This window comes from Drosophila persimilis, unplaced genomic scaffold (genome assembly GCF_003286085.1).
Source record: "Drosophila persimilis strain 14011-0111.01,24,50 unplaced genomic scaffold, DperRS2 tig00000002-arrow-pilon, whole genome shotgun sequence".
NCBI lineage: Eukaryota > Metazoa > Arthropoda > Insecta > Diptera > Drosophilidae > Drosophila > Drosophila persimilis.
The window spans coordinates 13424613-13440793 of NW_020825289.1; the positions used below are offsets into that span (position 1 = coordinate 13424613).

Genomic DNA, 16181 nt, shown 5'->3' on the forward strand with positions numbered 1-16181 from the left:
TGGTGTTAGATTCATGGCGGGTGAGTCGAGGGAAATCAAAAACAAACAAAAATAAGCACAAAACACATTCTCTGTTAGAAGTTTTTTAGGGTGGGGGCGGGGGGCAGTGGGAAATCATGCAAAAGAATAAAATAAAACGAAAAATCGAACGAGAACGATAACGATAACGATAACAATAACAACTGATAGATAGAAAAATGTGTGTGCACCCTTCTGCCAGAGACACTGTACTAACTTATCAAGGACATCCCACCTGAATCCGTCTCCGAGCTGGATGGACGGGGGCTGATGTTGGTGTGGGACATTTGTGGGCTGGCCTGCAGCAGGTTCTCACCGTAGGAGCCCGGCACTGGCACCGACACGGGCAACGTGTAGCTGCTGTTCGGGAGCTGCCGCGGCGCCCCGGTCACTCCGATGGCCATCTGGTTGCGCTGCATCATGTTCTGGAACTCCTCGTCGATCTTGTTGTACTTGGCCTCTGTTCGTGGTGTTAGCGTGTAGTCTGTCTCGGCCTCGGGCGAGTCCGGGGACATGACGCCGTTCTTGTTCTCCTTCTGTTTTCAGAAAGAGACGGCGAGAGAATGTGTAAAGAGAGTGATTAAGTGCAAGGAAAATGGATGTCTGGTAGGGCCTTTTCTGTTTGGCTGAGAGGCTGAGGGCACCTAGCTTTCATAAGCCTTGCCAGCAGTGTTCCATTTGAACCCTGCTCTGCCTCTGGCTCTGCTTCCTTTCCTTGAGCTGCTCTTTTGGGGTCTCAAGTGGAAGCACTCGTGTCGCTCTCTCTCTCTCTCAATTAGCTAAGCTCCACTCTGCGAGCCCTTACCTCAATGATGTTCTTGTTGGTCAGCGACTCGTGCGGCTCGTTGTATTCCGTGTACTTGAGGAGCACCCTGTCCATGTCCGTGCTGGCGTATTGGTAGAGCTTGTTGCTGGACGAGAAGATGATCAGCGCTATCTCGCAGTCGCAGAGCACCGACAGCTCGTAGGCCTTCTTCATGACGCCGAACTTCCGCTTGTTGAAGGTCACCTGGAAACGCAGGAGGAATCGTGTGTCAATTACCGTTGCTCTGCTCAAATATTTATGCGCCTCGAATGTAATTAGACGCACAAGTGGCCGCGGCCCCAGGCCTTCTAGGCCCCAGCTCTCTCCCTCTAGCCCCTTTTTTGTGAGGCGTGGCGAGGCCGAGGGCTTGTGAATGAATCGATTATGGCGCCGAGTCAAGGTTACACTGATGGCCCGTACAATAAACAAGTTGTTGGGGTTTTACCGTAACCCCACCCCGCCGCACGTCCAACTGTTGTTCCGATGACGCGTTTAGGGCCTGGCTGAGACGGCGACATCAGCTGGACTGAAAGCAGCACGGAAAACCCTCTCACTCGCTCGACACACGCAGCAGTCGCGGTTGTGCGAGGGAGATGGCCTAGTATGAACTAGTTCCAAATGGATTTCAGTGCCAAGGACATGCCACTATTGCTATTACTGAAATCATTAATCCTGATGGAGTTCCAACCTCAGATTGAATATATTTTTAGTTGTGGCCGCAACTAGTTCTCTTAAAATGAACCGAATAATATGAAAAACTTGTCAAAAGCGAATAATAATTGATATTTAAGGAGGAAAGTTTGTAAGTTTGTAAGGAAAAAACTCGCAGGCAACATGGTTTAAGTTGTAAATCCCTCTTACATCTCAATTTATATGGAATTATATTACTCAAAACGGAAATTGCCACCTAATAAGAGCCACGGAGCATCTCGAAAGGTGTACGATTTCCGTTTAATTGCCGTAAATCGATTCGATTCTCTCCTGTCTCTCCATTCTTGGCCATTAATTAATAAAGTTTTCTATTACATTTGATGGGCGGGCGGGCTTGCCATGGATTGCCATGGCAAAGAACCAATTGGCAATCTGTCTGGCTGCAGTGCCAAATGAGCAGGCAGCACACAATTGTTGCTCACTGTGGAATTATTAGTAGGGGGAGTAATGGGGGACTCACCTGCCGATTGCGTTCATCGGTGATGCGTGATATCTGGATTTTTTTGCGACCCATGGCAACGGTTTTCCTATCCTATCCTCTTGTCGCTCCTCCGATTATTAGGATAATGATGATGGCGGATGGTGGCTGGTGGCTGGTGTCTCCCCAGTGTGTTCCGTTAGGCGAATCCTTGGTTTCGTTCCCCTCTTTTCTGGTGTCAGGTAAATTCTCGTTAATTATTCTTTAGGTTCCACTTCTTTGCGTAGCTGTTGCTGTTGCTGTTGTTGCTGTTGCTGTTGTGGCAGACTTGGGGCATATTTAACATGTATTGTATCCACACATATGTATATTATCCTGCATATGTATAGGGGGGTTCCCTACTTGTTTTCCTTGTTATTGTTGTATAAGTGGACGGTTTGTCAAAACGGCACAATCTTCTTGTATATATATATATATATTTATGTGGTCTATATATTTTTATATAATTACGTTTCCCTATAAATTGTTTTCAGGTAGCTGCAAAGAGAGAGAGAGAGAAAAGACACAATGAATGACCGAAGACTGAAAGAGTGATGGGTGGCAGGGGTCGTAGGGGTCGTAGGGAGGTCTGATTGTGTAATTAACCCATGGCTGACCCGTTTAACCCATTTACACTTAGATGGCGACTTCAAAAAGGTTTCCAGCTGGTCTACAGCCAGCGGACATCGAGGAGGGGGCACAGATGGGATCCTCGCTCCACTGGCGTTGAAAGTTCAATGCACTGCTCTAATGGGAGGGGAAGATGTGCTCCCTTCTCATTCCCTCCTGCACTCCCCCCCTGCCACTCAACCTCAAGGTTGACCTATTTCATCAGCTGGGCTTCAGTTAATTGACTGGCCGCATCCACATCCACATCCCACGCATGATTAGATTCGCGATTGCTCCTGCTCCCCACTCGCTGGGAGGGCGTACCACTTTGATGTCCTTCGAGCGCACAGGACACAGCACATTAGGTGAAGCAGCACTAGGGAAGCTTCAGTTTCACTTTTCAACTGTTTTTTAAAGCGCCAACGGATGCGTCGCCTCAAATCGTGTCTGCCTTTGGGGGCACTCGAAACACCAAACACTCCTCCAGCAAGAGCCGGAAGTGGAAGGAAGTGGAAGGAAGCTGGGGCCACCATCAACAACACTCGACCCCTGTCTCTGCTTTTGGGGGCCTGTAGCTATGACAGTGGCACGTGGCTGCCAAGCGCAAGGCGATGCCTCCCCGCTTGAGGCACTTCTTCGGGGCAACAACGGAGCCAGAGACGGCGAGAGAGCACACGGAAATCGAGGCGGATAAATTTCACTTGCCTCCGTCGTTGCTGTTGCTGTTGCTGTTTGCTGCTGTCCTGCCCTGGCAACCGAAAGGAAAACGGGGAGGGGAAAGGGACTGGCACCACTTTGCTTTGGTTTGGGGTCCTCGCAGCGAGCCTGGAAAAGCAACAGCAACAGCAACAGCACCAACGATGGCTACGACCTACGCAATATGTTTCGGAGAGAACTCCAGAATGGGAATGGGAATGGGAATGGGAATGGGAATGCGAATGGCATTGGGAAGGCGAGTTGGGGTGGGAGCTGGTGGGGAGCTCTGAGCTTTTAGCCTTGACGAACACAGAGACCGAAAAGAGGGGTGCAGGAGGCAGGACACACTCAACAAATTCGATACACAGTCCTTGTCCTTGTCCCCCCGCTCCTGATTATGCGTGAGTTTTGTGTTTCTGGTGGCTCGAACATTCATTATTGATATGGAAAGTGGAAAAAAGGAACGACAAAACGCCAAGAAAAACCTGAATCAAATCGAGAGTGTAACGAAGAGCGAGAGACGGCATATATATTGGGAAATGTGAATCGATAATGATAGTGATGACGCGACAAGTTTGATGCCCGATGCCCAAAAGGTCCCAGGAAAATGGCTACGGATCCAATAATAATCCACTCTTTTTCGATTTTGGAAAATCCCAATTTGTCGCCTTGTTTATCTTTGGGCCAAGCGTTTTGGCCCATAATTAAGGGACACCCAATCCGCTTAGGCTTACTCACTCTTCGAGTGACACACAGTCCCAGTCGAGAGTTCCTTTCGCTAAATCATATTTTATTTACTGTTGTTCGTTGAATGCTAACCTCAAACAGCGCCGATAAGCGGTACGAATCGGTTGGGTAGGGTAGGAAGTGCGTCAGTTCGTGGGGGAATCATGAATAATTCAAGGAATATCCCCAAGGAGAAAGGCAAAGGAAAGGCAAAGAAAGGGTATGGTATGGTAGGCATGGAGTGGGGAATATCTGTGTCATGTGTCGCTTATGTGGCTTATCACCTCTCCCCTGCACTCCACTCCACTCCACTTCGTTCCACTCTACTCTACTCAAGTGAGTCAATTAGTTGAAAGCGAAAACACTAATCCCAGGGCATATGTCAGTCCCAGTCTCAGTCTCAGCATCTGTGCATCGAATGCACATCATCCAAGGAGGGGCAGGAGGCACAGACAGCGCCGCCAACCAACAGGATATCAATTGCTGGTATTGCACATGCCACAAATTTGTAGCATACTTATCAGCGCCGGCAATTGAGTCAAGAATTGAGTTCCCCGCAGAAAAGATTGTGGCCTGTAGATTCTCGATTGCAGGCACTGCAAACCCAACTAAACAAAGGTCTCCGAACAAAGTTGAGCTGTAGGTTAAATAAAAGTTGAAACTCAAGCAGAGTTAGGGGAAAACTCTTTTCCAGTTATGCAACCCACTGGCATGCATTCCCCTGTGTGTACGTAAAGTAACGAAAGGGTCAAAGGGTCAGTTACGTACTTGTGACATGTGCCACAGCGAAAGAAAAAGGAAAGTTCTGCCGAAGACCCAGAAAGTACATAAGAAGGAACATATATATGCCTGATCTTTGGCTACAGCTTCAGATCTGAATCTCAACCACTCCGTGCAGCATTCTCCATTCTCCAGAAGGAGCCTAAAGACCCTCAAGGCCTTTGTTTTTTCTTTGTGTGTTTTCTGCATTCAGAAAGAGCGGGGAAAACCCCCCAGAACCACCAATATCTAATCACATTGAAGAATTGTTGCTCTTTTTCGCCATAAATTATTAGAAAATGTTCACGTCACGCTGCACTCACGAGCATAGGGGCGGTGGGGGGTGGGGGGGATACATATTATATGTGTGGATAAGCGACTCGTCAAGTGGTGGCAGGTGCCGCTGCTGCTGCCACAGCAAAATATTTGACTAATTGCAAGCAAAGAACGAGAGAGGGCTAATCAGAGCGCAATGGAATGGAATGGAATGGAAACAAAAGGGAAATGGAAATGGAAATGGTTGTGCCCCAGAGGCTGAAAGAACTTAACACGGTTTTCATTGCAACAATTAACCAAAGGAATCGCCTCTCCCTCCCCCGCTCTCTCTCCCTTTCTCTCTGTGTGGGTCAGCACTTGAGTGGTAGGAAGGAAGGAAGGATGTGCTCCTCTATGTGTGTTTCATTGGATGCAGATGTGTGTCAAGACATTTGTCTTCTTGCGGCATGGGGCAATTAAGCAACGTAGCAACGACTGCCGACTGCCACACATTTCTCCATTTAATTGGCCGCAGCACCCCCAACCCCCCCAAAAGTGTGAGGTGGCAACGACGACATCATTAGGCAAATGGCCAAAATACACACACACACAAACAAGCACATAGTACTTCAAAAGCACCTTCGTTATTCTCAATAAGTGAAATATCAGAGGGAGAACAGGGAAACAGAGCTGAGATCTCTCCTCAATCGGGAGGGGGAGGGCACCCTGTAGCACCTATAACACCTCTGGTGCTGCTCTCCGTTGGAACAAACGATTTTGGCAGCAAGGCATCCCCGTTTCGTGATTTGATTTCGCCAAATGAATCACTTTCTGTGGCTTTTCCTTTGATGAAATGAACGCATTAACGCCGCCAAAACTTGTTGCCAGCTTTGATTGCTCCCTCAATTAGCATTTGTTGTAAATAAATTTATGCAAATGTTAAACTTTTTCCGTATTTTGGATGAATGAACTCCCGCCGAAAAACCAGTCGCGGGACTGCAATGAGATCAGATCACCCGCGGGTGGAATGCAACGCCTGGGAGTCTGGCAGAGAGAGAGAGAGAGAGAGAGAGTGAGTGAGAGACCTTTCATAAATTTGATTTTTATGGCAGCGGCTGCGACCAAATTTCAAGTTTAAAAAACTCCACACGAGAGCCAAAGTATTTATCACTCACGTTAATAATTATATAAATTATGAAGCTTTATATGTTGGATTTTCATTGGAATATATCCCATTTGTTGTTTCGATTGTACGGGATAGAACTTTTGCTTTTTCTGAAGCTCTTTTTGGATACTTTCACTTATCGGACGGGGGCTCTCCTCGTGGGGGATTCTCTGGTGCGGCTATAAATCTTGACTTAATTAAAGACACGCGCGCGCGCTTTAAAACGCGACGAAAACGCGTCATTTGAGGCGGCCACTGAGGCGGAACTGTGGCCAAACTGGGGGGAAAAACAGTTTGGTAAACTATAAATTACTGTGTGAACATCGCTATAATGAAGAATTGAGTGCCCTTTATTACCAGGGGAATGCTGGATGGCCACAAAACGCTGGAAATTGAAAGGATGTGGCGTTCCATGGATACATTCTACATTCTACTACCTGTAATACCCATAATAGACTGCTGGAATCGTTAAAGAAAGGAGTAAAACAGATTCTCTTGTGTTTGCACAATTTTCGCACACGATTTTTGATTTCCGATGTTGCAGACGCAACATGGAGAAGCATGTCAAAATTTCAAGGTTCTTTTCTGGACAAAAACCAAAAACAAAAGAAAAACACACACACACACGAGCACACGCCTCGCTGGGCGTCTCAATCTACCATGTTAAGGTAGTCGACGGGCGGGGAGCACACGTTTGAGTCGGCTCTCTCTATCTTATCGCCGAACGCACACTTAAACTGGTGGTAGGGGGGAGGGGGAGGGTAGAGAGGGGTGCTAGAGGAGTGTGCAAGGCAGAGAGCAAAACAAAAAACACTAATAATAATAATAATAATTATTATTATATAAAACCAGCAATAAAATCATAATTACCACAGACAACACACTCCACAGATAGAGAAAGAGAGAGAGGGAGAGTATAGAATAGATGGAGACACACTCACACGCGCCAAAAGTAATATTTATATTTTTAATAACTACACTAACACACACACACACGCACCGAAGCACACCTACACCTAAAAGTGATAAGAAACACTTTCGCTTTTGTTTTTCTTTTTTTTTTTTGGTTTTTCGCTCCCAGATAGTACGAATTTTGATTGCGAACTTTTGTTGTTATTCTCTTATCAACAAACAACAAAAATTTCACTCCACTATTCTCAAAGCCTGAACAAGATTTGCCAAAAAAGAAAAAAAGAAAGAACACAGAAGAAAGAAGACAGTAGAAGAAATAATTCAACTAAATTGTTGATAAGAATTATTATTATTCCTTTTGTGTGCTCTTCTTGTGGCTTGTTCGGATTTTGTTCTTTTGGCCATAAATGAGATGCGGCCCAGAATGTGGTTGAGTGTGTGTTTTGGGCTATAATGCACATCGCCACCGAAATGTGTGTGTGTGTTATCGTTAATCAATTATCGCCGTGGCTAAGTCCAAAACTAAGTCCAAAATCGAGCGATAGATTATCGCCTTTCAATGGCTTTGTTTGTTTAGCTGTTTGTTTGTTTGTTTGTTTGGTAGGTGGTAGGAATGCCAATCCTCTGGAATCCTCTCCAGCTTCTGCTTCTCCGCCTGCGTGCGGTAGGTGTCAAAGTGCATTGCACGCATGTCCCGCTGGCAAAAGGAGACGGAGGCCAAGTGCCAGAGAGAGAGAGAGAGAAGGGTAGGGGGGGGGGGGGCAAAGAAAGACCTATAGCGATAAGAGAAATCCATATTTCTTTTCATTTTGCATTGGCGAGGGAGAGACAGAGAGGGGGGGGCGGGTCGAGAACTGAAACAAAGTGCAGACAATTATCAGTAAATTTGCCAATCAGTCGGGCAGTTCGTCATTCCGTCAAACCGTCCGACAGTCAGTCAGTCCGTCAGTCATACCATAAAAACTAAATGCAAAAAAAAAAGAACTCGAACTCGAATGATGATAATGCGGAATGTCTGGAGGGAGAAACAGTGGAAACGGATTTGAACTTCGCTGGAAACGCGATCAGTGTTTCGCTCCATCTCTCCCTCTCCCTCTCCCTCACTCTCCCTCGCTCTCTCTCTCCTTCGATCCCCCTGCGATTGATACTGTTATCAGCTTCCAATTGTACATATTGTATGCTTTTAAACAAATGTTTGCCTGTCTGTGTGTCGAAAATCGAACTTTTGGCAAAAGATATCGAACGGGGAAACATTGGAATCGAAGCATTGGCCAGCTTTCTGGGAAGGGAACTCCATAGCTGAGGCGAAACAAAGTGGAAGTAGAACCGCGTACAAAACGCCCGAACAACTATATTATCTAGCTGCTGGAATCGCTCGAATCGAATGACGTCAGTTCTGGCGGTAGGCGGTAGTCGGTAGTCGGTGGTCGGCTTCTTTCGGTTCCCCCCGCCCGGTGCCCGTGCCACTACTCTATGGGTAATTTTAAATTATTGATAATCCAAATATGTAGGACCCCTTCAGAGTTCTTTAGCGTCCGCCCACAAGTTCTTATTAAAGAACATATGTAAATTATTGACAAATCCTTACGTATGGGAAAGTTCTAAAGTGTGAGACATGGAAATTCCCAACAAAATGATATCGTACGATCCATTTTTCTGCGCACATAAACTTACATGTTTGCCACCCGGAAAACGTTCTCTCCACAATCCAAAAATCAGCTGAGACGAAGCGCCTTTTGGGTGTGGGGGGGGAAATCTCAGAGGTTGCCTCTCGGAAAAAAGGTTTGCACACTCGAAGGCTCCGCGGGAAGTTCAAATGCAAATGCTTTTGTTGTTGAAATTACTGCCGGACAATTGTTGGGGCGCTTTGTTTGGGGGGCGCTCGGGGGCCTTGTTTGATAAACATCGGCGGCACAGAATGCGCGTAATGTCTGCTGATATGTTTGGTGTTTATTTTTTGAAACTTTGTTGCTTTTTTTTTGTATTTATGTTTGACCGAGAAATCAAATTGATATTTGTAAATATAAACAAAAGGTGACTCCGATTGTTGGACGGCGGAGGGAGGACGCGTTGCGGCAAATAAAAGTTATAAATAAAATTTTATAATTGTCCGACGGTTGGCGTTGTGGTTGTGTTTGTGTTTGTGTTTGTATTTCTATTTGTATTGTTTGTTTGCAATTTATTTATGGAAATAGACGTTTAAATTTGTTTATAGATTTGGAGTATAAATAAATTATTGCGCGTAGAGCGAGAGCAGAGGCGGCGGCGGCGGCGGCAACATATTTTCCGTATAGCACATTTCCGCGTGAAGAAAGTATCCGAAAGATCCGATCGAGATCGTATTTGGCTCGAAGCGAAACGAATTTCAAGAATATGGTCGGTATCTGAATCTGAATCTAAATCAGAATCAAGAAGGCAGTCTCCACTGAAGAAGCGCGCACGGCAGATCCCCGAAAAAAACTGAAGAAGCGGCGCTGCGGACGCGTACAAACGTACTGACGGATACGGCTGTCGGCTGACGTCGTAATGCGAGGCGGCGCGCGAATACCGCACTGAAAATGCCCCAATACAAAGGCAGAACACACTCAGGCACCGATACAGAGGGAGAGAGAGAGAGGGAGAGGGAGAGCGCGAGCGCAAGCAAGAAAGAGTGAGGAGGATACACAAACACACTCTCGGCGAGTGCTTGTGCTTGTTCCTAACGGTATGTGCGATGGTATTTGTGCGTTGCTTCTGCTGCAGATTCCATTCGATTTCATTTCGTTTCATTTTTTTTGTGTAACAAAATATCACACACACACACGCACACAGAGAGAGCGAGAGACTGAGTGTGAGAGAGAGAGAGTGGGCTCGCGCAGGCGCTGCTTTCTGAGTTTGTGCTCAAAACGAAAGCAAACTTGAGTGACTTTTCAAAGAGAGAGAGGGAGAGAGAGGGTCGGGGGATGGAGTGAAAGAGTGAGTGCCTGCCTGCGGGAGTCAAACATGAAACATATGGTTTTTGTTTGTGCTCCCGAGGTCCCAGACGCTCTGACACCCACACAGGGACGCACACACACACCCGTACAGTGGATCTATCAGCCGTTTTCCATGCCACAGCCATGCCACAGCAACAGTTGCAACAGTTTTTCCTTTTTGGCGCTGCCTCGTCGCTCCTCCCAGGAATACCCTTTTGCAGAGAGCGAGAGAGAGAGAGAGGGGGGGAAGGATAGCAGAAGGAAGGGCATCTGTCTGCCTGTTTCCATGGACACTGTTGCGAGTATTCCCTCTGTTTGAGGACTGAAACCTTCCTGCTTAGGAGCTCATTATGGAATAAGAGCAATATTTCTGCCTGGGTATCAAAATTCGGTTCGGTCTTGGTTTTCGGTAAAACAACAAAAAAAAAGAAGCTCCTTGACTCGCTCTGGCGTCGACTCATGAATGTTAATTATCCTTGTAGCCTCCCCTTACCCTCACCCTCTGCAGCTACCCCTACCCCTGCGCCTCCTACCAAAACTAATGCGTTGCTTTGCTTTGCTTTCTCCCACTGCCACTGCCACTCTCCCCCTCTCCCCACACCATTTAGTGGGTTCTCGTGCGACAACACATTGTCCTTGTTTCGGGGTCCTCTCCCCCGCACTTTCCCTCCACCATCCCCAAAACACCCCAGGCCCACCCCCAGGCCACCCCCAGCCATCCCCCACCCCACCTTAAGCACAAGCACACGCCATGCTGCTTCCTCCTTGCCGCACTATTAGTTGCTTCCTGACGAGGCTTAATAAAAACTCCGTTGACCTGTGACCTGTGTATGGCAGCAGCATAAAAAGGCATTAAAAGCCGCCAAAGAGGAGCACAACAGAAGAGAACAGAAAGTGGATAGAAGGAAAACGAAAGTAAGAACAGCAGGAGAGAGAGAAGGGGCCTCCAGAGAGGGGCTCCATAGAGTACCCAGCACGGGTAGTCCTTTCGAGTATATTCATACGAGTATATGGCATTCCCATTCATTGTTTCTGCTTCGATTGATGACAGCAGACAGAAGCAGGGAAAAGGAGAGAGCGAACAGAGAGCGAGGGGAACAGGGAGTGGGAGTGGGAGTGGGAGTGGGAGAGGGAGAGAGGATGGAAGACAGGCTGCGGTGGGGGCGGGTTTATTTTGCAAATTGAATTCAATTTGTAAATGCGACTCATGACTCAGTTGATTCCATCCCATCTCTTCCCCTCCCATGCCCCTCCGTCCCCTCCTTTCCAGGCGACTCTTCAGCCTTTGTCGATGGCCCCGCTAAATGGAATATTATTTATGTTGGGGAATGGAAGGCTCTCCATTCTAATGCCAGGACAGTGCCCCCCTTTTCGATCCTGGAATCATATATAATACGATTGTTTCCACAACCTTTGGAGGGAGCTGTGGAGCGATGGTTAGCTGGGAACAAGAAAGGAAAGGATTTTCTGTTCTAGAATGGATACAGAGGATAGAATAGTTTTTGACATACACTTCTGATACGCACCGTCTCCGGGCCCCCCCACAGGATCTCCCAGAGAGGCGTGGAATGTGGCTCAATGGAGCCCCGGCTGTGGCTGCCCGTTAAACGGTTGGCAAATCTTTAACGTGACTTTTTACAGCAATATGCAAATGCCAGATGCTGGTGCACCCCTCCCCACCCCCTCCCCTTGGACGGTTTTCTGTAAAAATCACGCATTACCGATCCCAAGTGCGGCGGAACCATGTTACCCGTTTTATGGCTCTCGAGAGATCTCTCTTTGCAGCCTCTCAGCGGCGCCACACAATGTTGCACGGAAGGGCCGTTTCGTTTGGTTTCGTTCAGCATGTGGCACATTGGCACTGGCAATGCACATTCGTGGTTCGGTCCATGTCCTTGTGAGTTTTAACGCCTCCGGTACCTCCGGCCTCGCCAGAGTCTGCCCCTGGAGGCTGTTGCAAGCCGAGGGTGCGACAACTGCCAACTGCAAACAGTCGTCGACAGTCTTAATTCAATAAACGCCGCACAGCGATTCGCCCATGTGCCCGTGTCCATGACCATGTCCCTGCCTGCCTCACGCTGCATGTGGACACACATGTGCAACATGCGGCAGCCGCAGCAGCAGCAGCAGCAGCAGCAGCAGCAGCAGCCTCAATGTGTTGTTGAGTCTGACTTAACTGCCGCTGCCGCTTGCCGTTGCAGGGGTTTACTTCAGCGATCTTCACCCCAAGCCAAGCCAGAAACCAACTCCAAACGATCCATGGACCACGTGGAAACTTCACTGCACTTCACTTTGGTGTTTTCTTTTCGTGTATATACCGACTGCCCATCGAATGAGAGTGTTCCAAGGGGTATGATGTGTATGTGAGAGAGAAAGAACCCCACAGACAGAACAGTAAGAACTTTCTGATTATGCGCGTCGTGCGGCAACGCCTCTCGGTTGGAAGTTCAATTAAAGAAATGCACTCCAAAGGGTATTCCCTTGGTCTATACATCGCTGCCTCTTGTCTTATGCTGCTGCAAACGCTGCGTAGGTAATTTTCATAAATTTCATTCATTCCCCCCACAAACAAAGGGCGGAAGGAATCTTGTGGATGCAGCAGCACACAGAGTATCTTGTATCTTGTATCTTGTACCCCCATAAGCGTACGGGAATTACAGGGAAAACCATATTTTTAATTGCTTAACGAGAGAGAGAGAGACAGAGTCGAAATTTGAAATTGAAAAATGTCTTTGCGGGAACATCAATTATGCAAATATCCTGAAAAGAAGGAGCTCAAGTAATTATGTGTGTTTCAGAAAAGAAAGGGAGAGTGTCCTCCCCCCCCCCCCCCCTCCCCCCTTCCTGTGTCTAAAGAGTGGCATTAGCATTGCCTAATTACATTTCAATTGCTTGGCTTAAACAGGGCTTTAACCCTCTCCACCTCTCCACCTCTCCCATTTCGTTTCCTTTCGTTTCATAATAATAAAAAAAGGGAATCTCGAATCAATTTTGGGATCGAGCATTGAGTGCAATTTAAATGTGATTAAATGTTGGCTTAGGGACACTCGAATCGGGGGGAGGGAGGGGTAAAGGAGACCCTAATTTCCCACTCTGCCTCCCCTCCTCTCTGATGAATAATCTAATCAATTTTGCCCACGCTTTCGGAGAAAAGTCAAAGCCTGATGCCTCCAGGAGGCATCCTCTCGGCTGCCTGTCATCCTGAATAAATTCCACCTTAACACGTGTGCCACACGGCCAGGGGGCACGGGGACTGGGGACAGGAGACAGGGGCTCTGCTGTGAAAGCATTTCACTGTTTGCATGAATGATAAGTTTTCCCAAACAGAGAGAGAGAGAGAGAGACCAGGACCTCGGGGGAGGAGCAAGATGAGGGTATGGTTAGAAAGACTTTCTCTATTGCTGCCATAGAATTTCACTGGTGAAAACTCTCTCTCTCTCGTGTCTCTCTAATTGCCCCTGACAGTTGGCTGACTTTTCAGCAGAACCCTGATTGTTCCCCCCAAAATAGTCGCCATAACAACATAGTTGCCGCCTGCCGCCTGCCCCCAAAAAACTTATCTGGGAATCTGTCAACCGTTTTTTCACTTTTTTTCCTCACAAAGTTTTCATTTCAATTCTCCCAGTGAAACGATGAAGGATTGCACATATTTAATGCACTTATTCGAGGCCAAGGACAATGGCTAAATGGACTGTCCAGGTAGCCGCGATAATTGAGTAGAACTTTTTCCTTATTCATGACTTTATATATTCCACTCTTCACTCGACTGGACTCGACTTCATTCAATCAGAGACTGACGGATTGGCACAAGGCAGAGCCGCAAAATAGGGAATTCCCCGGGAATAGTACAGAATCAACATACATTACGTGTGCATGACGCTGTTCTGTTCTGTTCTGTTCCCAGATCCCAAAAAAGCGTGCGTGCAGAAATAACACTCGAAAGAGTGGGCCATATGGCATTCAAGCCAAGACATTGATTGAGGTAATCTTTTCTCATCAATCAAATAAATATAGTATCTATGTGAGTGGCTCTGGATCTCTGTATCTGACAGATACACAGACACACTCCTACGCACACAAAAAGTATGAAGTGTGGAGGCGGATTTAATGATTTGCAAATGGAATTTACATGAAGCTCAAAGCTTGGCCTTAACCCCACCCCACCACACCGCCCACTGCACTTGCAGCCAGAAAACATCAAGGAAAAGCCTTTCCTTCCTGGAAAATCCTTCAATTCTTTCAGTCGAATTGTATGTGTTCTGCTTTTTCTTCGAATACGTTTTCTGAATAACCAGAAATGCATGCAAAGGCCACTGCTATTAAGGGAGCTCTTATGGAGAACCTGTAGGAGGATTGCCAGAGGATTCCTCCAAGAAAATATTAATTTTTTCAAGTTTAAGTTTATTTGATAGCTTAAAACTTGTTGAATTTCCCTTTTCAGCGTTTTATACACCCGTGAGACAAATCTTTGGTGGGAAAGGACAACCGGAACCAGGAGGTATCAACAGCAAAAGGCCGGAGACAGGCATCCAGGATAGGAGAGGTTAGCAACAAACGACGGAGATGGCTAAAAGATACACGGAAATTGACGGAAGCTCGCAGAGCAATAAAGAAAAGTGTCCCGCACCCACCCAGAGAGAGAGAGAGAGAGAGAGAGACAGCCATCCACTGGGAGGGGGGGAGAGGGGTGGGGGGGGAGGGTTGGTACAAGTTTTATATAATTTCTTCCCCGCCAAAGGACTTGAGTTATTGCACCACCCCTGCCCGCCCACACGCCCACACACACAATATTTCCGCCTAATGTCTTTATTATGTTCCATTGAGTGTAAATATTTGCCTTGCACACACACACACACACACACACGCACACTCCACTAGCAGTCTGCCGGTCTGCCACAGTTTGGGGCAAGCTTCGTAAAGCGTGGCACGTGCTGGAAGGTTGGATATTGGGGGTGGGGGTGGGGGTGGCTGTGGCTGGCGACTCACCTTAGCGGAAGAAGTATCTGCCTTCAGGCTTTGGCGACAGCCGAGGACCAACAACAGGTACAAAAGATATTTTCACTGCAATGAGAAGAGAAAAGCGGAAAAGCCAAATGAAAATGTAGTCAATTTTTAGCCTGGGGGGGCGTTTTTAAACGCCCAAAGAAGAACAACAAGAAACGCTTGAGTGTCGCACGCGATTTATGACGCGCGCGGTTCAATGCACACGCGTTTTAACACGCGTTAACCTCCTGCAACGCACTGCGTCGCACAGTAAAGCCCCCCTGAAGCCCGGACCCGGACTACTACTGTTCGAACAACTCTTTCAACATATGCGGCATGTGTGTGTGGCATGCCCCCGCCAGCTTGGCAGCAGAGAGAGAGAGGCCGAGCTGTGCTGGAGACAAGTGCTCAAAGCGAGTTTAAAGTTGAAAGGATACCATAAATCTTGTAAGCTGATGCAAAGCGACAGTTGAGGCGAGGCAGGCACCGGATTGAAGCAGCCAGAGGATGGATGGGGCTGCCACAACATCGTCACTCTAAACGGGGCCTGAATGCTCGGCTCTTGGGAGGCCCGTAGAGGCCCCTCTGTAGAGAGAACTGCGTACATATATCTAGTTGATCTATTATTTGTATCACCAAGAAGTTTCTACGTTCGAAAGAACATCGATGAACTTGGTTCCTTATTTATTTTTAGCAAAAGGTTACAGTCAATACAAGAGGCTGCCTTCTTTGCCAGTTCCTTCGGTCTTTGAACTTTCTAAAAACTCACAAAAAACACAAAAAGAAATCATTTCGAAACACTTGAGTGTTTGGATGCTCTTGAACTTTAACCTTAAGTGTGCTTCTATATCTACCGATTACCGAATAAACTCTTTTACCTTTTCCTTTCCAATCTTTTATCTATTCAGACGCACCTCTTTCTGCCTCCTTCTTCTCCTTCAGAAAAGATTCCTTTTTCCTACAGCTGTTTCTGGTTTCCGATTCGCTGTTCCTGCCACTCGGATGTCGCTCAATCGATTGCTTGTTGCATAAATGGTTTTTGAGGAAATCCCCAAACTCCATGAGGCACATTTCCCGACCCACCCCCCACCCCTCACCCTGGACTGGACTCCGAGTCGCGTTTCTGCCTCA

At 47.2% G+C, this 16181-nt stretch overlaps 1 protein-coding gene across 8 annotated transcripts in view; it reads right to left on the reverse strand.

Annotated features, from left to right (window-relative positions):
• The window catches only part of LOC6592786 (myocyte-specific enhancer factor 2), a 45629-nt gene that overhangs the window by 2886 nt on the left and 26562 nt on the right, over nucleotides 1-16181 (reverse strand). For 4 of the 8 annotated variants that reach the window (XM_026984934.1, XM_026984933.1, XM_026984932.1 and 1 more), the window contains exons 3-6: nucleotides 15054-15128; nucleotides 1995-2489; nucleotides 824-1027; nucleotides 254-554 (exon numbers count right to left, since the gene is read on the reverse strand). In XM_026984934.1, the coding sequence (XP_026840735.1) occupies nucleotides 254-554; nucleotides 824-1027; nucleotides 1995-2048 (559 nt within the window). In that variant the 5' untranslated portion in view covers nucleotides 2049-2489; nucleotides 15054-15128. Of the gene's footprint in view, nucleotides 1-235; nucleotides 555-823; nucleotides 1028-1994; nucleotides 2490-15053; nucleotides 15129-16181 lie in introns of all 8 variants that reach the window. The other 4 variants (XM_026984928.1, XM_026984927.1, XM_026984931.1 and 1 more) reach the window with 1 other exon arrangement.